The sequence below is a fragment of the Tachyglossus aculeatus genome, chromosome 23 (genome assembly GCF_015852505.1).
Source record: "Tachyglossus aculeatus isolate mTacAcu1 chromosome 23, mTacAcu1.pri, whole genome shotgun sequence".
Lineage (NCBI taxonomy): Eukaryota > Metazoa > Chordata > Mammalia > Monotremata > Tachyglossidae > Tachyglossus > Tachyglossus aculeatus.
Window position 1 is genome coordinate 17,435,905 of NC_052088.1, and position 25,475 is coordinate 17,461,379.

Genomic DNA, 25,475 nt, shown 5'->3' on the forward strand with positions numbered 1-25,475 from the left:
TCCTTTCTCACCCACAGCTTCTGCTCAGAAAACGACCTGATTGCTGTATGCCAGAGACTACATTCCCCTACAGCTCCCCAGTGAGCTGCTACTATATTGTATTGATTTGAGATATGCTGTAAGTTCCATGCTGAGTAAAAATGCTGCATATCTGCTGCAAAACAAGAATGCTATCCTTAAAAAGAGAGTGTGGTAAGAAATACAGGCATTAAAATTCAGTAGAAAATGGTAAACGACGTGTGTTAGAATATAGCTGCATACCACATTGTATGAAAAATTGCTACGTAAGGATATATTTCATCAGTGTTACTTAGTATATCTCAAACCAGAATGCTGGCACATGTGGTTTGATATTTGAGCCTTTGAGGGAAAGACATCAACAAGAAATAGTCTGAAGATCTATTTAGAGACATCATTGGCAGTGTCTGTAATCCCAAATCTTTGTTCTCTCCTGTACCTTGATCCATAGATACCTCCCCGTCCTTTCTTTCATCATCAAGGGTATTTATTGAACACTTACTATGTGAAAAGAACTTGGAAACCTACAACAGAAGTGGTAGGCACGTTCCCTGCCTTCAACAAGCTTACAGTCTAAAGGGGGAAACACATTAATATAAATAAATAATTTATAACATTTATAGAAGGGTACAAAAGTGCTGTGCCTGTACTCCTGCTTTTCCTTGTTCTCTGATGTATTTCCTGTTTCCTAAACTCCCTCCTTTTTTCATCCTTTTCCCCCCACTAGAGTTCTTTGCCAATTTCTTTACTTTTCCTTTTTTTCCCCCTCTCAATTCCCTCATGTATTTCTCTTCTGGCTCTTTGTTCTCCATCCCTTTTCTAAATCCTGCTGTTCAGCCACTTTCCTACTCGCTTAGTGGAGCCTGAGTGAGAAGACTGTTTTTAAAAAGTGGTGGCAGTGTTGGAAGGAAATGACTGAGGTGGAAAAAGAGGTCAAATTGTAGCCAAAGAAAAAGGCGAGGATAAGGTATATTCCCTTGCTTTCTTCTTGAAAAACAGACCCAATGTAACCTCCACTCCCTTTCCCACACATACAAGGTATGAGGATTTCATTCATTTAATCGTATTTACTGAGCGTTTACTGTGTGCAGAGCAATGTACTAAGCTCTTGGAAAGTACAATTCAGCAATAAAGAGAGACAATCCCTGCCCACACTGGGTTTACAGTCTAGATTTGCTGAGAGATATCTAAGTTCATCCTTTGGTTGGAAACTTGAAACACAATTCAGTTCTCTGCTGAGGCCTAGAGTGAAAGAGCTCCGCAAAAGTCGTTTTCTAATACTCAGTGCATACACAGGTTGCTCTCTTAAAAGGATAGCATTAGTCATAACAGTAGCTTGGTGACCCTCCAAAATAATACATCATTACCTGATTGGCAGACTCTGAGCTTCTGTTTTTGTAAATCAAATATTTAAATATTAACGTTCTACTAGGGTACTAGAATACATACTGCTTAGTTATAATTCTTGATCATTGTGATAATTTTGCCCAATTTACTGAGCTACTGGTTTAATTAGGAGACCATGCTGGTATGTATTCCTGTTCCTTGTAGCTTGGAAAATAATGAGGATTGCTTTGTTTCTTGTTAATAATAATAATAATAATAATTTTGATATTTGTTAAGTGCTTGTGATGTGCAAAGCACTGTTCTAAGCACTGGGGAGGATACAAGGTGATCACGTTGTCCCATGTGGGGCTCACAATCTGAATCCCCATTTTACAGACGAGGTAACTGAGGCGCAAAGAAATTATGTGCTCTGATATATGTCACGAATAAGCTTGAGTAGAACAGAGTTGAAGACAAGTGTCCCTTGCTCCAGGAAGAGGCACCAAATTTAAAGGGAAATAATATTGTGGAGACAGTACGTAGTATAACTTCATTCATAGGGGTGACAACTGATTGAGTGAACACCTGAACCATGTCCCTCAAAGGACAAGCTGTATCCAATGCAAAGACTTCTAGAGTGGCTCTGGGGGAAAACTAAGCTCTGGCAGGAAAGCAGGCAGATGGGCCCTCCTCTCACCTCCTTTCAAAATCTACCCTCCTCCCCCTGTTCTTTAGACCCTAGACTGTAAGATCTCTGTGGGCACGGAATGTGTCCGTTATACTGTACTCTCTCATGCACTTAGTACAGTGCTCTGAACACAATAAGCGCTCAATAACTACAAGTGACTGGCTGGCCTATCCTTTCACACCATATTAAACTACTTTCCCACCCTTCATTTCTCCTTGGCATATAACTTCAGTGACTCACCAATGACTCCTTCCTCTCTGGTTTCAAAAATGTCCACATAAATCCTCTATTCTAAAAAAAAAACTCCTCTGACCCCACAGCAACCTCTAGCTATCGTCTCATATCCCTCTTACCATTCCTTTCCACACTGCTTTCATGAGTAGCTTATATCCTCTGCCTCTACTTCCTCTCCTCTGATTTTCTCCTCAACCACCTGCAATTTGACTTTTGTTCCCTCCACTTTACCAAAAATGGAGGTTTCTCTAAGGTCACCAATGACCTTCCCTTTGTTAAGCCCAACCTTCCTATACCTCTCAGCAGCCTTCTTCTGGAAATTTAAACCTTGGTTTCACCGACACTGTCCACTCCTGGTTTTCTACCATCATCTCTAAACGTTCCCTCTCAGTTTTTTTCACCAGTTCAATCAGTGGTATTTACTGAGTGTTTACTGTGTGCAGAGCATTATATTAAGCCCTTTGGAGTATACAATAGACTTGTTGGACATGATCCCAGCCTTCAAGAAGCTTAAACCTCTTCTGCCTCTCACCCCATATCTGTGGAGGTCCTTCAAGACTCTGTCTTGGGCCCCTTTCTATTTTCCATTCAAACGCAATCCCTTGGTGAGCTCATCCACAGCCAGTTTCAAGGACGACTCCCAAACCTATACGTCTCCAGCTCCAACCTCTCTCCTTCTCTGCAAACCCGCATTTCCTCCTGCTTTCAGATTCCCTTCTTGCCACCCAAACCTACTCCTCCCCCGACTTCCAATTACGGTCGATAATACCACCATCCTCCCTGCTTCACAGCACCACAATCTTGCCATTGCCGTTAACTCATCTCTCTTTTCAACCATTATTCAGTAAGTCACCAAATCATGTCGATGCTAACTCCACAATATCTCCAGAATCTGTCCCTCCCTCTCCAAGTTGGTCCAAGCATTTATTATATGCCCTCTCGACTACTGTGTCAGCCTCCTTGCTAACCTCATTGCCTCCAGCTCCTCTCACCTCCAGTCCAAAATGTTGGCTTTGGAAACTAATAATAATGATGGCATTTGTTAAGTGCTTACTATGTGCAAAGCACCGTTCTAAGCTCTGGGGTAGATACAAGGTAATCAGCGTGTCCCACGTAGGGTTCACAGGCTTCATCCCCATTTTACAGATGAGGGAACTGAGGCCTAGAGAAGTGACTTACCCAAAGTCACATAGCTGACAAGTGGCAGAAGCGGGATTAGAACCGACGATCTCTGACTCCCAAGCCCGGGCTCTTTCCACTAAGCCACGCTGCTTCTCCAAACTAGAACTCGAGGCTCTAGACACAGTTGAAGGCACAGACATAGTGATTCTTCTTTACCTGGGAATTACATAAATAACTTACCTCGCCTATGCGTTTTGCTCTCTTACTGAGAATCTCCTCCATTAGCAGGAATATCAGAATTCAGTTTCTATTTACTCATCATTGCTGTTAAATTTATCGGGCTTTAACAATTACTGTTTTGTGTGTTATTTCGAGGTGGTGATTTCACATATGCAATCTGCTTAAGTTACTAACCTACAGAACAGTTCCGTATTATTAGTCTCTTTTTTATGAATGAGGAAATGGAGACTGCCAAAAGTTTAATGATTTGCCTATGGTCATACCGAAAGTCAGCAACAGCACTAGAACTACAGCCCAGAGTTCCTAAATCCCAGTCCTTTGATTAGCCCACTGAGTCATTCTGATTCTCTAGGTGTATTTTTTTTCTTTAGAAAACCTTTGAGAAAATTTACCAAACATTATTGGGCATTGTACTTTCTCAAGTGCTTACTGAGTGTTCTGCACACGGTAGGAACTTGATAAAAATCCATCAATCATATTTATTGAGTGCTTTCTGTGTGCAGAGCACTATATTAAGCACTTGGGAGAGTACAATATAAGACTTGATAGACCCATTCCCTGCACACAACCACTGACTGACTTACTGAATAAGCACAAAAAGAAGTGAAAATGCAAAATATTGCCTACCAACTCTGTGATAATACAATCTCCAAAGCACTTAGTACAGCGCTCCAAACACAGTAAACACTCAGTATATAAGATCGATAATCAGAAACCCAAGAACCATTATACTTATATTTAGGTTCATCTAAGCCATCGGCACATTGATGTGTAATAACTATACAACAAAGCAGTTATTTCATAAACAAGAGGACGTCTCAAATACTCAAATTAGAGAAGCAGCATGGTCTAGTGGATACAGCACAGGACTGGGAGTCAGAGGACCTGGGTTCTAATCCCAGCTCCACCATTTGTCTGCTGTGTGACCTTGGACAGGTCACTTAACTTCTCTGAGCCTCAGTTACCTCATCTGAAAAATGGGGATTAATACTGGAAGCCCTGTGTGGGACACAGACTGTTTATAACCTGATTATCTCGGATCTACCCCAGCACTTAATACCGTATCTGGCCCACGGTAAGCGCTTAATAAATACCATAAAAGAAATCAATAGCCCACACCTACCATCAGCTCCTGGGTGTGTCTAGAAAAGGAAAAGAAGGAAACACAGAAGTACACCATAACTAATCAAAGTTCCCTCCAGTCTGGGCAACTTGAAGCAGGGGTGCCAAATTTTCATAAATTGTGCCTTAGATGTTAGAGAGAAGAGGGGTTGGGTGTGTAGGAGGGGACAGATAGGATGGGGCTTGGCCATAAACCAGACTTTAAAGAGAGAAGCAGCCTGGCTTAGTGGCTAGAACACCAGCCTGGGAGGCAGGAGGACCTGGGTTCTAATCCTGACTCCGCCACTTGTCAGCTGGGTGAACTTGGGCATGGCACTTAATTTCTCTGTGCCTCAGTTACCTCATCTGTCAAATGGGGATTAAGACTGCGAGCCCCAGGTGGGACACGGACTGTGTCCAATCTGATTACTTTGTATCTTCCCCAGCGCTTAGAAAAGTGCCTGGCACAAAATATGTGCTTAATACAAGCCATTTAGGCAAGCAGGTCAGGAGGACCCAATTTGTGGGTTTTTTCAGTCCCTCGTTAGCTCTTGGGGCCTGGTCATTGACCTGGATTCAGCAAGGCTGAGGCTCAGCTCAAAAAGGCATGGGGCATGAACAATGACTTCATTCCCACAGCTCAGGAAACCCAGGGATACAACCATCCCCATCACCTCCATGGAATTGGCACCTAAGGTGGTAAGGTCTGCTTTCAAGAGAGAGCAGGAAAAAATGGGACAGCCTCAAACAATGTATTAATGGCAAACTAAATTCTTGGCAACAGGATGGATACTTTGTTTTCAACCATTTAACAGGCTGCTGAAAGATGAAAATGCCTGAGGCACTGAAAGGAAGATACAGCAAGTTGAGGCTTCACCAAATAACAAAGAGTCTTTGGCATAAACGGAGGAATGTGCTCTCAAGAAACCAAACTCCACACACCAGGCGTACAGGCAGGGCTATGGACTGCTTCAAAAAATCAGCTTCAAGATAATAAGCCCACCGTTAATGAGTCAACATTACTGCCCAATATATCAGAAAATCTAGAGAACCCAGATTCGATCTGCTGCAGCATCCTATGTATTCCCAGCTTTCTTTCCATTTTACAGAAGATTCATTTATAGAAGCAACAGAAGCTCTTTGGGGTTTTTCGGGGCTTTTCTCTTAACTGAGAATAGTAAACTGAAAGCAGATTTCACCTCTTAGCAGCTGCAGAAAGCCTAGGGAAAGCACTAACCGTTGTCCCAAACTCAGTTGGAAGGTGAGGTAAACCACACTGAAGACTTCCTGCCTAGTATCACAAAGCCTCAAATGCTCAACAGTAGAAAAATTTTAAGTCAAACTACACTACTTAACATTAGTTTGTTTGGAAGAATAAAATAATGTTGAGGATTTTTTAATGGCATTTGTGATGGGCTATGTGCAAAGCACTGTTCTAAGCGCTGGGGGGGATACAAGGTGATCAGGTTGTCCTCCGAGGGGCTCACAGTCTTAATCCCCATTTTACAGATGGGGTAACTGAGGCACACAGAAGTTAAGTGGCTTGCCCAAGGTCACACAGCTGACAAGTGGTGGAGTCGGAATTCAAACCCACGACCTCTGACTCCCAAGCCTGTGCTCTTTCCACTGAGCCACGCTGCTTCTCCTATTCCTCTTCTTCTGTTCCTATTCTTCTGCTTCTCCTAATCCTATTTTTTAGAATATGATTTCCAGTGTTTGGAAAAAAATGAGAAAAACAAAAGTTAAAATATCATTATGTGAATCCCCTCCCTTCTCTTAATCATAAGGCTTTAATCAATCTATTTTAATTAAAAAGGAAGATGCACTTACCACCACCAAGAATGTAAGAATCCTGGAGGTTCCCCCAATGTGATGTTTTTTTCCCATCTTATCTGAAATGAACAGAAGAAATATTATACACTTTCCCAACTTCCTTAATGTGCACATGTTCTTTAAATAAAGCTGTAGATTACTCCACTTCTAAAAATAAACAATCATATACCTGCCAACTTATTTTGCGTTCCTCTTTTCTCAATCCTTCTAAATACACATAATTGTTCATTTTTAAATCCATAGGTCTTACAAAACTAAGGTGTAATATCTTATATAGTGACAACATAAAAAGAAAAATACAGGGAGCCCATTTTGTACAACAGTTTTACTTTCAAACTTCATCTCAGAGGAATTATACCCCAGCAATTCATATAAATTCAGAGCAATTCAATTCAGAGAAGCAGCATGGCTCAGTGGAAAGAGTGTGGGCTTGGGAGTCAGAGGCCATGGGTTCAAATCCTGACCCCGCCAATTGTCAGCTGTGTGACTTTGGGCAAGTCACTTAACTTCTCTGTGGCTCAGTTCCCTCATCTGTAAAATGGGGATTAAGACTGTAAGCCCCACGTGGGACAACCTGATCACCTTGTATCCTCCGCAGTGCTTACAACAGTGCTTGGCATGAAGTAAGCGCTTAACTAATGCCATTATTATTATAAATCCAGGAGCATGTCACTGGTGGACATTCTAGAATTTATAAAGATTGCAAGAAGCCTTTCTAACTGGTTTAACGCTATTGTGGTAATCGACCTAAACTACCTGGTCATATGATTTCCAAGTCTGGCATTGGAGGTACTGTTTCTACTAAAAATATTGTACATGGACATAAGAATTTATAATGTGGCACATTAATGATGCGACTGGTGTTGAAATGTATTACTGAAAGCAATCACCCCTCCTATGTTTAGACACCTATCCATGCTTATTCACTCACCCTTAGCCCTTATATGTACATCAATTTAAGTCAATTTACACATTTTCGTTCACTCTTTCATCCTTCAATCCATCCTGCTATTAACGACTGTATCATTTTTCTTTCTCCTGCTCTTATTATTTGCAAATAATTTGTGCCTGCCTGTCTCTTCCCTCAGACTGAGGTCCTTTGAGGGGAGAGACCATGTCTGTTGCTTCTATGGTACTCTCTCAATTGCTCTAGACAGTCTCCCCAGTTAGTGTGTACGCTCCTTGTGGACAAGGAGCCTGTTTTGTGCTAATGCAGTTCAATGCACTTCACTCAGGAAATGCACTGAAAAGTGCATTGTACTCAGAAGTCCTCACTACGTGTTCAATAAATATAATTATTACTACTACAAAATGCATTCAGTAAGTGCAGATTTTATTTTGTTAATATGTTTTGTTTTGTTCTCTGTCTCCCCCTTCTAGACTGTGAGCCCACTGTTGGGTAGGGACCGTCTCTATGTGTTGGCAACTTGTACTTCCCAAGCACTTACTACAGTGCTCTGCACATAGTAAGCGCTCAATAAATATGACTGAATGAATAAATGAATGAATTGATAGGAAGCATAGAAAAATGACTGCCCCTTTTCTTAATAATAACAATAATAATCATCATCATCATGGTATTTGTTAAGCACTACTATTGCATTGTTCTGTGTTGACACTGTTCTAAGCAAAGCATTATTTTTAAAATCATTACCACTTCCATTCATAAATCAGTATTCTGCAATGACTGCTTAGTTACAGAAGATTCCCTACAAAGGAAGCTAATTCTCTAAAACTCCTTGTGTGATTCTCTCTTCCCCACTTCCCTAATCTTTCCAATTTTGGGGACATTCCTTTGAATTGAACTTTAGCAACCGCAAAGACATTTGAAAACACCACTACTGGAAAGGTTGATGTCACATCTCCCTGGTTCTTCAAAATCTCTGATACGGGTTTACTTTGGGAGCCAGCGAATTGGAGGTTCAACAGGGGTACAAGATCCATTTCTGTGGCATTTATTAAATGGTAACTTCCGTCTCAGCTCTAGATGCTTAATGTATTCATTGCCCTATCTTTGGAACAGAAAGCCCTCAAGACAGAAATTACGGGAAGGTAATTCTCTTTTGTACAGTTATAACCAAAGTTTCACTATCTGAAATATTTGATGTTTGGGAGTGGGGCAACTAGGTCTTGGAGTACAATCTACTTCATGTCAGAAGTAGCAGACCATCCAGGCACATTCTTTCAAGGATTCTGTTCCAATAAGTGCTAGGACTCAAACTGACTCGTTTAGCTGAATGTCTCTGTGGAGTTTTTTTGGGTATATGACTGGCTTAATATACTCTGTATGAGCTTGTGGAAGTGTGTTTAAAGCCCTCTTATTGCATTACTTCATGTATAGGTCAACTTGCATATGGTAATTATTTTACCTAATTTTCCAGTATTTTTTCAGGTTCGATCTAAAATGCTTATAAAATCATGCTTTCTTTCCTGATTTCATACTGGTCAGACTTCCACTTGCCTCTTGATAGTGCTTGCAAAGCAAATTGGGTTTGTTTAGGCACATAACCACTTTTATATTGATTTGAATTCAAGCTGTAATTAGAAATGTAATTTCCTCAAAAGGTTTTCAGTTAGATTCCCTGGCTGCTCCAACTCCAATAATACCGAGACTCTGAAGGGGTCAACACTGTGGCACCAGATGGGGACCCCAGGAGTTCTAAATTCTAACTTGGTGGCACATTATCACCTAATAAAAGTGCTATTAATACTGCTGTTTATTCCTCACACTAGCTCCACAAAGAGATGGCCAACATTAAAAATTCATCATTATTCTCTGCACTCTTTATAATTTCTTTGGGAAAAGTTTTTATACCTTTTGTGCCAAATCGTTAACAGAATGCTCCAGACACTTTAGCTAAACTATCCTTTATTTAGACATCTGCTAATGTCTATGCTAGTATTTTCTTTCTCTGACTGCAGCCTTACCACCTCAATCTGTTAACATAACACATTTCTTACATTGGTCTTGACTGTTCATAATTCCCAGGTGCTGGAAAAAAATGTCTCTGGGAATTTGCTAGGTGGCATTCTTTCCTCCAAAGTCCTGAGATTCAACTGGGATTGGATGTGTCAATTTTTGGTTTATCTGTAAACACCTGTTGATATCTGTTTTTGCATACAAATGGGTCCATCACACTTTTCACACACAAAGAAAAATAAATCTGCTGGTGAAATTATTAGCCAGGGATTCATTTTTATATCTAAATCTCCTATGAATTTTACTTTTCCCATCCTCTCCTCAGTCATCATTTCAGCATTTCTTGTCCTACTACATAGGTACCATATTCTAGACTGTGAGCCCATTGTTGCTGAAAGAAATCATTCATTCATTCAATCGTATTTATTGAGCACTTACTGTGTGCAGAGCACTGTACTAAGCACTTGGGAAGTACAAGTCAGCAACATATAGAGATGGACCTTACCCAACAATGGGCTCAAATCACCCCTCCTATGTTTAGACACCTATCCATGCTTATTCATTCACCCTTAGCCCTTATATGTACATCAATTTAGGTCAGTTTTTACATTTTTGTTCACCCTTTCATCCTTCAATCCATCCTGCTACTAATGATTGTATCATTTTTCCTTCTCCTGCTCTTATTATTTGCAAATAATTTATGCCTGTCTGTCTCTTCCCTTAGACTGAGGTCCTTTGAGGGCAGAGACCATTAAGACTGTGAGCCCGTTGTTGGATAGGGATTGTCTCTATCTGTTGTTGAATTGTACTTTCCAAGTGCTTAGTACAGTGCTCTACACAAGGTAAGCGCTCAATAAATATGAATGATTGAATGAATGAATGAATATTTCATCCCAGGGATGGTTGTACTTGGTTAGGAAGTAAAATTAATCTCATAATTGTAATACAGTTGGAAATATTGTAGTGGAATTTAATTTAGAGAGATATTAGTAGGGTTGGGTAGAGACCATATTGAAATCAATACAGCAATCTTAAAAAATGAAATGTACTGACCCATTATAACGGTTGTCAAAAACACCGCAATGGAATTTTTCATCCCTTAACCTCTCTGTGCTCTAATTTCACTATCCTTAAAAGGAGGATAGACCCTTCTCAACCTACCTCACATGGATGTTGTAGAGATGAATGATATATCATGTGTGAACCCGGCTGGAGTACCATAAATAAGAAAAAGCATGTGAGCACGCTTTGAATGACATGTTTGAGGGTTTATTTGTTTTTTAACAACATTTGTTACAAACTTATTATGTGCCAAGTACTGAACTAAACCCTGGGGTAGATTCACACTAATCAGGTTGGACACAGTCTATATCCCAATTGGGGCTCACAGTCTTAATCCCCATTATATAGATGCTGTAACTGAGGCATAGAGAAGTTAAATGACTTGAACAAGGTTACACAGCAGAAAATTGGCAGACCTGGGACTAGAGGCCATGACTCCCGAACCCATGGTTTTTCCCTTAGGCCACACTTGCTTCTCTTGTTCTTGGAACAACATATATTCTATATATCCAAATATCCCTCATTTAAATTCATGGAATAAAAATGAAAGCTAAAGCACTTTAGTAAAGCTTGGAATCAAAGCAGTTCTCAAAAACTCTACTCAAACACTGATGTAAATTAGAATAAAATACTGATTTAAATTAGAAATAAAAGGGGAACCGTGATTCTGAGCCACACCCACATCAAAGCTTAGGTTCAATCTATTTCTTGAGCACTTACTGTGTGCTTCTGTTTTGAAAAACTTTCCTTACAATCAATCCTTTGCTCTCTAATTTTTCTGGTCGTATTGCCATTTTACCTTTTCCAACCCCACATAGGTAAAGGCAACTGGTTCTTCTCACTAAATAAAATCTAGGATTACCTTTTCCAACCCCACACAGGTAAAGGCAACTGGTTCTTCTCACTAAATAAAATCTAGGAATTGAACCTTAGAATAGCCTTTGAAGTAGGTTTTTTTCTTACAGATATACCCTTCTCAGAGCCAACGCAGCAGTTACTTCAGAATATGTAAGATGCTATGAATTTGCCTTTCTGGACACATATTAATTAATTATGTTATTTAGTAAGCACTTATTACATGTCAAGCACTGTGCAAGGCATGGAATATAATGATCTTTTTGTTAACTAACCGGAATTAAGGACAATGTGTGTTTTTAAATGGCAGCACTTATTCTGTTTATTTATGTGGTCCACTGCATCTTTCATCAAAGATCATATGGTTATTCATTCTTCCTCCCTGGGAGATAAAGAAGAAGCTTCTTACACAACAAATCATGGAGGGAGCTGGGGCGGAGATGCAGGTCCTGACTTTCATTTCATTAGACCTCCAGTCACCATTAAACTACCTCTTCCTATGTTTATTGCACTCAAATCCATTTCTACCCTCACCCAAGCCTACCTCAGTCCAGAGCAGATATTTCTCTGATTCTAAAGGGACAGAGCTAAATCTGGGCCCTTCATTTATAAAAAAACAACTTTATTTTTAACAATTATGGAGTTATTGCTACAATTGAAGAATACATACTACCATTTTGGATGTCAGAAAACAGCTAACCTTATATGCCAAATGTATCACGCCTATATGTGCTGAAAAGCACTTCACAAGTAGGTCTAATGAGAAATTAATCACAAGAGAATAAAAGGCAAAACTATATCAAGAATTAAAAACTGGTAACTGATTGGAAACAGAGCAGTAATAAATGTCTACTAGTCCATGTGAAAAGAAATTAAACTAATGGTACCCTCGAGACTGGAGTTTGGGATTTGTGTTGTTTGATTATACTAGTAGTCCTAATGATTTCAAAAACATGTAAAGTAATTTTGCAGAATTTGCTGATGACTGAAAAAATGTAGTCACTCTCAAATCACTCCTTCACAATCCTGACAAACGGGACCAATAATTTATGAGAAGTAAAATGAACAAATCCAGAGGGGAGAATGAAGAATCTGTTAAATTGCAAATCCAACTGCTGAAGAGGAAAGTGCTATATTTTGGAAGCAATTCTGCTCCCGTGTTCTTAGGCAAAGATATAAGGGTATTGCAAAGTTTAAAGAACATATGGAAAATTCTCTTGGCAAAGAACAATTGTATCTTTTAGTCAACAACAAGATGACAGATGGAATACTATCTTTTGTTCTGGACCCCATGGTAAGGCTTGTGAACTCTGAAGGAGCTGTGTGGGGTAGGTGGAAACCAGAGCTATGCAATTCCAAAGGAGTAATTTAATTCTCCACACTGTCCAGAAACAACAAGAGAGGAGCTAGCCAAAATATTAAGGAGAAATTGCAAAACACCTAATTATCTTTCCCTTATTGCTCAAAGTGTGCTAGGCAGAATCAATTTCAGGATGGGGGTCTACAAATCGGAGAAATCTTTAATAAGAAAGAGTAGACAATTCTGGGAAGTTTTGGGGCTAAAAAGAGTTTTAAAAAGAACCATTTTCCCAATAACAAAATAAGACCCTAATTAGAAACAGGAATAAAGCATATGAACACAAACCAATATCTTAATATATATATTTATATATATATACACATATTTAACACTGTAATCTCTTATTCACACATTTATACACACTACCAAAATAAGACTGAAAAAAGATACAAAACATACCTCTGATAAAAATGTCTGGGCAGATTTCTGAGCTCCTACATGGAGCAGATATTCATATACATACAGTGCTAACCTAGAAAATGAATAAAATATATTAAGAATTTTAAAAGTAAAAAAAAAATCAATTTTAGCATCCAAATCATGGGGCAGCAAATACACATCATACATTAAGGGCCAGCACTAAACAGGCATGTTCCAAACTTCTTAACAAAACATCATATTTATGCTCAAAAAGGAATCACAATTAGCAATAGCGCATAAACACATACATTTAATATTTTATAAGCAAGAAAGGTGATCGTTGGAATCCAGGTTTTGCCTGTTTCTCATAGTCCCCTTGTTTCAACTTACTGTGTCCCCTGAATCATTTTATTGTTTATAGTCTTGGACCAAATACTAGTAATTCAGTTTTCTTCTCATTGTAGAAACACTTTTATAGTATAATTAGCAGCTATCATTAACATAGGAATGTAATGATTTCATTAGACCTTTGTAACAACTTGATTTCTTTCTACCTTTCCTATACAATCTTAATAAACCATAACTCTGTGCACACTTCAAGTCCACCACCCCACTACCAGTTTGTTTAAATCCTCTAGGGATTAGTTTAGCAACCTCTTATCTGTAGCTGGCTTAATGCTAACAGATGCTACTTAAAGTTATAAGATGCAGAGATTCATAACTAAATTCTACATTTGATCATATCTACATGAAACAAGTGTTTTACAATTGGACCCTAAATGTGTATTCCTCCTCCCTCCCCACCCCCAGTCCTGTTTGTTGACACAGAGGTATCAAGAATTTAAAATATTTAAGACCAGATGAGTGGGTGTGGAAGTTGCTTTAAAACCTTCTTAAAACCTTTAAAACACCATGAATGAAGGTTCCCAGGCTGTCACTTTATTCATCATTTTTACACATGACCCCCTGGCAGATAACCACAAATATTTATTGCAAAAGTCTTGACCTATTGCGATTCTCAAATGGAGAAATCCTGTGTCAGTCAATTAATGGTATTTATTAAGCACTTACTGTGTGCAGAGCACTGTACAACAGAGTCAGTACACATGTTCTCTGCCCACAATGAGCTTACATTCTAGAGTACATAATATATACATACTATGCTTGTTTAAACTAGTTTATGTCTTCCAGAAACATTTCTTTCTTCTCTTGCATGCTCGCCTTAATGAAGGGTACTCAGAGATATCTGATCTAATTATAGCCTTTGGGAACTTTAGCTTAAAATCTGACCAAGAAGTTTACACACATATACAAAGCACATTAAGGGACCTAAATCTACATATAAAGCTGCTATTATCAAATGGATGCCCAATTTTTAAAGTATACCATGTGGTCACATTTCAACATAGTTGTTAACAAATATTATTCAAAATCCAAATTAGTCTATGGTAGTATTTTTAATGATATCTTGGACTGGTGCCCAGATGGCTTGTAACAGTTCTTTGCAGTTCTATATTTATCAATATTGAGCCAGTTTGCAGTAAATATAATGCAATAATAATTACAATATAGCAAAACTGCTTTCCCTTCCAAATGAATTTTGAGCTTATGGTAATAATAATGGCATTTGTTAAGTGCTTACTATGTGTGAAGCACTGTTCTAAGCGCCGGGAGGGGGGAATACCAGGTGATCAGGTTGTTCCATGTGGGGCTCACGGTCTTAATCCCCATTTTACAGATGAGGTAACTGAGGCCCAGAGAAGTGACTTGCCCAAAGTCACACAGCTGACAAGTGGCGGATCCGGGATTAGAACCCGTGACCTCTGGCTCCCAAGCCCGTGCTCTTTCCGCTGAGCCACAAATGTTGCTGGCATTCCTGTCGGAATTTCACAAGGTGCAGCATAATGAAAGCTCCTTTCACTTTCGGAGTATAATGCGGCCTCCTACAATGAAGGGAATCACTCTTCGGCTTTGATTCCATTGTGATCCTTTTTCTACTAAGGCATTGCCAATAAGGACACCCACACCAACTCTGAAGTTACCAATGATGGCAACTCAAAAAGCAGTGTGGCCTAGTGGAAAGAGCATGAGCCTGGGAGTGTCACTGGACCTGGATTTCAGTCGCGGCTCCACCGCTTGTCTGCTGTATGACCTTGGGTAAGTCACTTACCTTCTCTATGCCTCAGCTCCCTCATTTATAAAGTGGGCACTAAATCCTACTCCCTCCTACTTAGACTGTGAGCACCTTGTGGTACAGGGACTGTGTCCAACCTATCTTGTATCTACCTCAGTGCTTAATACAGTGTTTGGCACACTGTAAGCACTTAACAAGTACAATTTTTTTTAAAAAAATTGTTCTCTGAAGGTGAAAGGTAGCTCCTTGTGGTCAGGAAATGTGTCTACCAACTTTTGGTACTGTACTATCCCAAGCGATCAGTACAGTGCTTCACACACAGCAAATGCTCAGTATATGCCTTTGATTAATTAAATTGGTGATTACGGTTCTACACTGAAAAAACAAAGCAAAAGAATATTTTGACTAGCCCCAGTGCTACCCCAAGCATCTGGAATTACACCACTAAATTATTTCGGTTTCATCCATGTTGTTATTGTGCATTTTACAATACAGACTCACAGAGGGCAGAGGCCATTTCATTGTTCAGTTGGAATAGGCACTAAATTCTAACTCTGATCCCCTGCTACATCAAGCTGGCTCTGAGACAGCTGTGTATGTGCCCGGCACTCCACTCTTTCTGACCTTTCATTTTTCTCTTCCTCTCTGCCTTTTCATTTCTTCCCCATGCTGATATCTTATTTTAGTAACTCACATTCTGATAGTACTGACTAAAATAAGGTTCGTAGATCATCTGTGGGTTTCATTTAGCCATTCTCCCCAGGCCTCCCATTACTTTAAAGAAATCAACTAACAGAATAACTTGTTTCAATATGTTGACTATCACAAAATAAAGTCTAGCTTTCCTTCTCTCATTACCTTGACAAATTGAATGATGCAACACCAAGTTAAACAAGACTTCAAATTCTTTCCAGCCCTTGAAACGAGATTTAATCAAGTCATTCCCTTGAAACAGGCATTAATCATGTTATTTGATCTAGGAAAATCATTTTTATATAATAATGCCTTCACAACATCCCTCAATTCCACAAGAAACATAACCTTTAAAACATTTTATTATGGTGATATTTACATCCTGAAGTTGGGAGTTGAGACATGAGATCTAGTCTCAGCACTTTTTCCACCTCACTACAAAACTAGGGCAACTCACTAAATGTAGTTTGCACCTCAATGTTTCCATCTCTGTAATGGGATGCTTTGGATTTGGATATGATGCCCCATGGGATGCTTTGCGGGTTTTGGAAAAAAATGGCATTTATGCCAGGAAAATATACTGTTACTATGAATAATGACATTTTTCCACACAAACTGCTTTGAGTAAAGTACAATATATCAAACTCGATTAAGAGATAACACTGACTCTGAATAAGAGGTGAATCCTTTTGTCAGTCTTCAAATAATTGTTCATTCAGCCCACAGCTAGAATCAGCTAAATGAAGGAGTAAAAACAAAAATAATCTTGATTTCCAGTGAGAACGAGGACACCTAGAACTGACCCTACAAGGGTGAATTGGGAAAAAGCAATCTAATTTTTAGTTAAGAAATGATATTTTCCTCTAACTTCTCCACCATCCATTTAAGTTCCAGAATGTGGAAATGGTTATAGCTCATTACAAAGAAAAGGGAGGGGAATAAAGTGTACTCCTCACCAACTCAGACTGGAAGACTTTCTTCTAATAAAACAATTCAGTTATAGGGCACTAAATCCAAAAAGTTTGGCTCTTTAAAGATACTGAAGATTTACCAAAAACAATGTGTTTGCACACATGAAATAGAGGCCAAAAAGGACCCCATTATTAGCAACTATTTTATAAAATCTAGAACTTGCCACAGCTTCTCGAATATTTTTATCAGAATCATCTGAGCAACCCAGAAGATCCAACGGCGATAACTAGGAAAATCAGGAGCCCAGGAGGTCCAATGGCATTAAAACCAAGGCTGTTTTCTGTAGGTACATTCCAAAACTCAGTTCCACATTATAAGCGCTTAAAAGATACGAAAAGCAAGCAATTCCAGGATTTTCGGGTTTGTGCCACCTCCCACTTTCTGTGCTTCAAGACATCTACACGTGGCAAAAAGAGCCAAAGAGGGAAATGAAGTAGTTGATTGAGATCCACGCACTTGGAGGGATTCCTGGGAGAGGCCACGGAGAGAGGGCGACGGATCAGCTTCCCTGTCTTGTGGGGATCAAGGGCTGAGGAGTTCTGCCAACAACTGTGTCGCCTGCTGCAACTCTGGGAAAAGGCGGTCCCTCGCCCTCTGAAGATCCAGGCCCAAGTTGTGGGAGGTCTGCCGCTGGGCTACAGAGTTTGGACCTCTGCAGGGGAACTCTATTCTGTCACCCAGAGCACGGCTCCAGACACTGTATTACTCTGACAAAAGCACATCTGTCACCCAGAGATTGCTGAGAGAGCTACCGATGTGTCCAAAGTGGGGGGACAACGGCAAGTATCCAACTCACTTTCTTCCTCTTTTACCCTTCCTTCTCTTCCTCTTTCATTTTCTGCTTTCCTCTATTTCTCCTCTCTCCTTTCACACTGCTCCGTTCCCCCACCTATGTCCTCTTTTAGCCACACCTCCTTTTGACCCTGTCCCCATCTTGCCTAAATAATAATAATAATCAAACAATCATATTTGCAGAGCACCATACTATGCACTTGGGAAGTACAAGTTGGCAACATATAGAGACAGTCCCTACCCAACAGTGGGCTCACAGTCTAGAAACTGATAATAAGGATAGCATTTATTAAGCAAAGCACTGTTCTAAGCGCTGGGGAGGTTACAAAGTGATGAGGTTGTCCCACGGGGGGCTCTCAGTCTTCATCCCCATTTTACAGATGAGGTAACTGAGGCCCAGAGAAGTTAAGATAGCATTTATTAAGCAAAGCACTGTTCTAACCGCTGGGGAGGTTACAAAGTGATGAGGTTGTCCCACGGGGGGCTCACAGTCTTCATCCCCATTACAAAGTGATGAGGTTGTCCCACGGGGGGCTCACAGTCTTCATCCCCATTTTACAGATGAGGTAACTGAGGCCCAGAGAAGTTAAGTGACTTGCCCAAAGTCACACAGCTGGCAATTGGGGGAGTCAGAATTTGAACCCATGACCTCTGATTCCACAGCCCGTGCTCTTTCCCACTGAGCCATGCTGCTTCTCTAAAGTGACCAGAAATTGATAAATAACAGTCAGTCGCAGCAGAATAATCACGGAGGGTGGAAAAAAATAAAGTGCCAAGACCAAAAAGCCTCCCACTCACTCATTCGACACACATTCTCTCTTTTTCTCTCTGTGTCTTTCTCTCTCTGCTGCTTCACGTCTCCACTGCTTCAGTTTTCAGAATGAACATTATTAGGGGAATTTTAAATGTACACATGCACTCACACCAACCCTCCCTCCGTCCCTCCCTGACCTCAGATCCAGAAGTCAGCAGGTACAGGACCTTGTTTGTGAGGAAAAACACAATGATGGAAACTATACCTCTTGAGATTCTACACCTGGCACACTTCAACCACAGGCATCAGGCAGTTCAGGAGGTGAAATACAAAAGCCAGAAAAACAGAGTCAGGCCCTGGGAAACAGTGACAGGCTTTATAACCCTAAGCAAACGACAAATTACTCAGGCTACAAACTGGTCTTTTAACCATACTTGAACCCATGAAAATCAATGTTATCAGCAATAATTCTAAATGAAAGGCAAAATAAATATTTGAATGTAGAGATAAAAGACTCAAGAGAGGGGAATCTCTTTAAACTCAGGCTCCAAAAGAGACATTTTCCTTATCTTACTGTCATTTATCACATTACTGATTGGCATTTTTATAGTTCTTAGTACCAAACTACTTCCTCAACTTGATCCTCAAATCTCAATGAAAGGGTGTCCCAGACATATCAGCGGTCGCAAATACCATAGTAGGTGGATATTTTTATTCAGATCCAGTATGATTATAGAGAAATCTTAAAACTTGAATTTGCATTTGGCTAAAGCACAACAGCAGAGAGACAAAGTAGCAGAAAAATATTTTCTCATCAAACCTTTCTTGGACACACCATTCATCCAAATGGTCCGGTCACTTGATCAGTAATAATAATAATACTAATAATGATGGTATTTGTTAAGCCCTTACTACATGCCAGGCACTGTACTAAGCACTGGGGTGGATACAAGCAAATCGGGTTGGACACAGTCCCTGTCCCACATGAGGCTCACAGCTTCGATCCCCATTCTACAGATGAGGTAACTGAGGCCCAGAGAAGTTAACTGTTTTGACCAAGGTCACACAACAGACAAGTGGCAGAGCCGGGATTAGAACCCACAACCTTCTGACTCCCAGCTATAACAGTACCATCAAATACATTGTTAAAAAAAAACCCACATGCACAAAGGGCCTTTCTCCATAGATTTAAAAATATCATCTTTCAGGAAGATCGGTGACATTTCTTTCCTCTGCTAAGGAACGAGAAAATCTAGGTCAGGCTCCAAGTATTGTTCTATTTTGATTACTAGTACGATTACTGGCATTAATGGTTTATTAGTAAAAGATAATAGAGTTTATTAGAGTTAACTAGCACATAAACTGGATCATTTAAAAGAAGTACGTATAATTTCTACAAATGAGAGTTAAGGATTTCTGTTGTACTTTATTTGCCAGGAAATGTCAAAATCTAGCCTATCAGTAATGAAACAGGATGCTTCAATTTTCAGAACATCAGGCTGGGATACATCTTTGAGTCTTAACATTATTCCAGAATTCTGAAAATGCAAGTAGATTGGGTTTATTCTTTGTGGACAAAGGTATGCTTGCATTTGGGGTTTGTCTGGAGGCTTAGTCAATAAGATGGTTAAAGAATACTATTATCAATTAATATTCACTGACTTCACAATATACTAGATTTGTTGCTCTAGCTAAACAAAATAGCCTAGATGATATGGCTTCAGGGTAAAAAGACCATTTAGCTTCAGTGGTGGTCACTGCACTGCTTCACACATCATAAATCATTGCTGAAACATGGAAATTTGCAGTCATCATATTGACAAAGGTGACATTTTGGGGACAAGACATACTAGGAATAAGGAATTATAATAATTACTCTATTTATTAGGCCAATATGGGGTGCCACACTTTCTCAAAGAGATCTGAAGCTATTTGGATGCTTCCATGCAAAGAGTCTTTTATTATACTTCTACTTTACAGAAGACACTTTTTTAAAGAAGTATTTCTAAAACAGTGTAAGTCTACATTACTTCCTAAAATAGAGAGACAAGGTCCCTAATTACCAGGTCTTTATTAGATAATGAAGTCTTGAAGCCAAAGTTCATTATTGATTGGCATTCAATCACACTTTTGTTGACAAACAAATGAGGTTTGTAGAAAGTCTTCATTGTCAATTTTCTTCATGAAAAAAAAAAAAACCCTTGTGGAGAAATCTGTAAGATGAGATGCACACTTCATTTATTTTGGTTTGTTGACTGTCTCCCCCTTCTAGACTGTGAGCCCGTTGTTGGGTAGGGACCATCTCTATATGTTGCCGATTTGCACTTCTCAAGCGCTTAGTACAGTGCTCTGCACACAGTAAGCGCTCAATAAATACGATTGAATGAGTGAATAATTACATATATACATTGGGCTATGTGAAGCTTTTTTTTGTTTTCATAGGCTTTTCAATCATATGGAAAACCCACATATAGGGTGAAGTAGGAAAGCCCATCTTGCAGATGAAAATATTGAAAAAACACCCAGCTATAACTCGCTTGCCGCTGAGTTCAAAGGTTAATTCTTAAAGATAATTCAGTATCACAAGTTAGGAATCAAATAACCAAGTAGTAATGACTTTGAAAATTTTCTTTACCACTAAATCATATAGATTTCATTTTTTAAAAATCCTAGTCTTAGCAATATGAAAAGAACTCACTGAAGTTCTGTAAGGCATTAAGCACTCTCATTTAGATTTCAAATGCTCTAGGTCCATCTCGACTGCTGTGTGATGTTGGACACATAATTTAAATTCTCTGTGTCTCTTACCTCATCTGTACAATAGGGATTAAATACATATTCTTTGTTCAATTTAGTCTGAGAGCCCCATTTGGTACAGGGACTATATCTGATCTGTCTTGTTTTTAGTACAATGCTTAGTAGAGAGCTTGGCACATAGTAAGCACTCAACATATATCACAATTATTATCGTCATCATCATTATTATTGAAAATGAAGTACAAATTGCATATTCCCAGAAAATTTAGGCACTTTTGTTTCCACAAACACTTATTAAATAGATTTTAGATTTATGTACTCAAAATTAACTGAGTATATTTATAAAAATCAGGGAAACACTAGATATTGTGAGGGACAAGTAAAACTCTAGTGAGAGCATAACTGAACAACCTGAGCAGTACTCACCATACCTATAATTTGTGTGTATTTGTAATTTGTAATTATATAAATTACAATAAGCAATTTAATACATATTTTAAAATCTATCTAGAAAATCTGCATATCCAGATTGACCTTTTTCTCATGCATTATGGATAGTTACTTTTTTCTCTGATATGTAAATCAACCAACTTGGATCCATCTTAAATACATATGAGATGAAAAGTGCTATAAAGCTGTTAGTTGACTGTTATAAGGCAAGGACAAAGATGAGGTAGGATAATGAAATAATCCAAAATTGTCAAAACCCCAATTTTTTCTGGATTTAAGTATCTTTAAGAATGTATTGTGAAGTGCTCACTTATTGTGGGTTAAAAGAATTATCCAGAAAAAGTAGAAGAAATGTTTTGGGTATACATTTTGGGATGAGTAATCTACATGGCTTAACAAAAGGGTTCACAATCACATCTCCATTTCTATGTTTATAATGGGCGGCCAGAACCATTAAACAACAACAACAAAAAACACCCCATCCTTTAAAATACTATGAATATTGTGTTAAGATATCTTGTGTTTTCATTGGGTGTTTCTTACACTGAAGTTGGAAACTGCTGTCGTGAGGGTATAATAGGGAGAGCTTTCCCTCCTGGATCTGGTACAAATGTGCACCCCTATGCAAGTGCTATCCAACTTGAAATCCTCCAACAGTAATGATTTTAAAAGCACATGGTGTGGCAGAATGAGAAGTTTTTCATTAATCTCTCTGAACCTCTTCAAATGAATTTTTTGGAGAGTGCAAATTAGTTAAAATTACCAGTTCTCTAAAAGCATTCATTAGTTTATTCCCTAGGATGACAGGTGATTTGGAGGACCATCATTGATTCTTTTCTGACTCCAGGGGCTTCATTTGTTGTATTTCTGGAGGGTATGCACAAAGTTTGCAAGAATGCACTAATGTAGCAAGGCACTAAATGGGTTTGTGACCTGAAAGAGTTAATGGCACTGCTGAAGTTCCTAGCATTACCTAGGAGTACACAGGCACTGAGGCAATTGGGCTCATCATTTACTATGCTGTTATTTACCTGAGAAAAAATTACAGACCTTGACAAAGGAAGAAATGTGAGCTTTAACAGGCTGAAATAGGCTGTCAGTAAATGACATCCAACATAGTCATTAGCCAGAATAGGACTTTCTAAAAGGCTTGTGTAGAATGACACTGTTTCTGACATAAGCACTGGTACTTAAGATTTCTGGACCATGTATCCTATCACCAAGAAATTGTCAATTCACCAGATTCTAATTCAAATATGGCTATCGCAATCACCAAAACTCATTCAATATCTTCAGTCAACATACTGAAAACAAACAAATCCTGAAAGCCCTCTAGAAAGCAAACGGGAAGGAAGTCTCTCTTCCCACATAACCAGAGTATGACCGGAGCCGTGAGAGATGATCTGCTCCACTACGGTTCTAAGATTGACGTCTGAAGTTACCGGTTAAAGGTTTAGAGGGGAAAAAATTCAAGTTCCAGGTCCAAATTTGATCAGAAACCACCAATGATCATTCTAATGTAGTCAACGCTCACATACTCATATTAATGGAGCACTGACATAGCCAGAGCAAAAGGAAAATCCGAAGAGGGAAAGATTTTAGTTTGGGGTAAAAAAAAAAAAGCACTAGCAAGCAAGGAAACAATGGAAGGCGGGAGGGAAAAGAAAAGGCCCAAAAGGAATGGCTTTTCTGCCCACAGGATTACCTATCAACTGAACTGCGGTGATGATTTCTAGAATAAATCAGATATTGGACTCACTGTCTTATTTGACTAAATGGTGTAATAAAACCTGATGAAAATTATTTTAAGGCACTTTACAAATGTAAATTGTCATATGGATTAGATGGCATTAATCTGGAATGTGTGGTAATTCAGTCCCTTGCTTCCGCCTATTGATGTCAAAAGACGAAAGGCTTTGATTTAAAGAAGGAAATATTTGATCCATACTGTGGTCAATAAAGCCTCAGTTAAAATCCATTATTCCTGATGACCTACAGGTATTATTATTAAATAAGAGTCTAGGAGAAAAAAAAACCACACCAAAATGTTTTTTTCTCCCACCTCATCAAATTTTTCAGGCATCACAAGACAGGTTTGCTTATCCCATGAAAGCCAGCTGCCAGGTCAGTATCACAAGTTTCGAAGGTACAGCTTTACCTCAAAGTTTATAAAACTACCATTTTCTTGTACCATAAAGTTCTTAATTGCTTAAGTTTCCAGTTGCAAAAGTTATTCAAAAGCAATTGGAAAGAAACAGCATAAGGGTGATGGGAAAAGCGGGAAAGAAAAAGTGGGCCAATCCTGAATCTCCAGTTTCTGCAGGTAGACTTTTTGATAAAAATCAGACTAGTTCTGGCATGAGTAACCAACAACTATGTTTAGCACATATATTCATTCAATCGTATTTATTGAGCGCTTACTGTGTGCAGAGCACTTTGCAGGGAGATGCAATCCACCGTAATGGGTGGTAAAACTGCATTTTAAAAAATACTTTTAGAATTCAGATTTTTTTTACTATTTAATAATGGCATTTATTGAGCACTTACTATGTGCAAAGCACTGTTCCAAGCGCTGGGGAGGTTACAAGGTGATCAGGTTGTCCCACGGGGGGCTCACAGTCTTCATCCCCATTTTACAGATGAGGTAACTGAGGCACAGAGAAGTGAAGAATTGGCAGAGCCGGAATTTGAACCCATGACCTCTGACTCCAAAGGCTGGGCTCTTTCCCCTGAGCCACGCTGCTTCTCCATACTATTTCAGAATTTACTCTTTCCTCAGTTGGATGCAAATAGTCAATCCTACGGCCACTGGCACAAGTATAGTTTTAAGTGACCAATGTGCAAACTGACATCTTCACTGCTGTCAATTTTCTTTACTATTTTGTTCCACATTTCAATTCCATGTCTGTCCACTACCTAAAGAATAGTTTTCAAAAAGAATAAAAAGCACCGACAAAACTTCCATGACCCAACAGCATGCTTACCCATCCTTGAGAATGGACTGCCTCAGTGTCTTTACATGGAGCTACCTTTGCTCAGAAACTCCAGCTGATGCAGAACACAGTATTTCAGCAATTTATGGAGTAAGATTTAGGGGGCACACTACACTAGTCCTGTGCAACCCGCTTCGGCTAGCGGTCTTCCACAAATTCCAACTCAGTGCTTCTACTTTATCATTGCCAAGATCCGCCCTTTCCTCTCCATCCATACCGCTACCCTGCTCATTCAAGCTCTCATCCTATCCCGTCTGGACTACTGCATCAGCCTTCTCTCTGATCTCCCATCCTCGTGTCTCTCTCCACTTCAATCCATACTTCATGCTGCTGCCCGGATTATCTTTGTCCAGAAACGCTCTGGGCATATTACTCCCCTCCTCAAAAATCTCCAGTGGCTAGTAATCAATCTGTGCATCAGGCAGAAACTCCTCACCCTGGGCTTCAAGGCTGTCCATCACCTCGCCCCCTCCTACCTCACCTCCCTTCTCTCCTTCTACAGCCCAGCCCGCACCCTCTGCTCCTCCGCCGCTAATCTCCTCACCGTACCTCGTTCTTGCCTGTCCCGCCATCGACCCCCAGCCCACGTCATCCCCTGGGCCTGGAATGCCCTCCCTCTGCCCATCCACCAAGCTAGCTCTCTTCCTCCCTTCAAGGCCCTGCTGAGAGCTCACCTCCTCCAGGAGGCCTTCCCAGACTGAGCCCCTTCCTTCCTCTCCCCCTCGTCCCCCTCTCCATCCCCCCCATCTTACCTCCTTCCCTTCCCCACAGCACCCGTATATATGTATATATGTTTGTACATATTTATTAC

At 39.6% G+C, this 25,475-nt stretch overlaps 1 protein-coding gene across 8 annotated transcripts in view; it reads right to left on the minus strand.

Moving 5' to 3' along the window:
• Window positions 1–25,475, minus strand: part of SSBP2 (single stranded DNA binding protein 2) — a 344,236-nt gene that overhangs the window by 252,369 nt on the left and 66,392 nt on the right. For 4 of the 8 annotated variants that reach the window (XM_038765540.1, XM_038765544.1, XM_038765541.1 and 1 more), the window contains 3 exons: window positions 13,159–13,231; window positions 10,644–10,691; window positions 6,560–6,621 (listed from right to left, as the gene is read on the minus strand). In XM_038765540.1, coding sequence (XP_038621468.1) covers window positions 6,560–6,621; window positions 10,644–10,691; window positions 13,159–13,231 — 183 coding nt within the window. The remainder of the gene's footprint in view (window positions 1–6,559; window positions 6,622–10,643; window positions 10,692–13,158; window positions 13,232–25,475) is intronic. The other 4 variants (XM_038765547.1, XM_038765543.1, XM_038765542.1 and 1 more) reach the window with 1 other exon arrangement.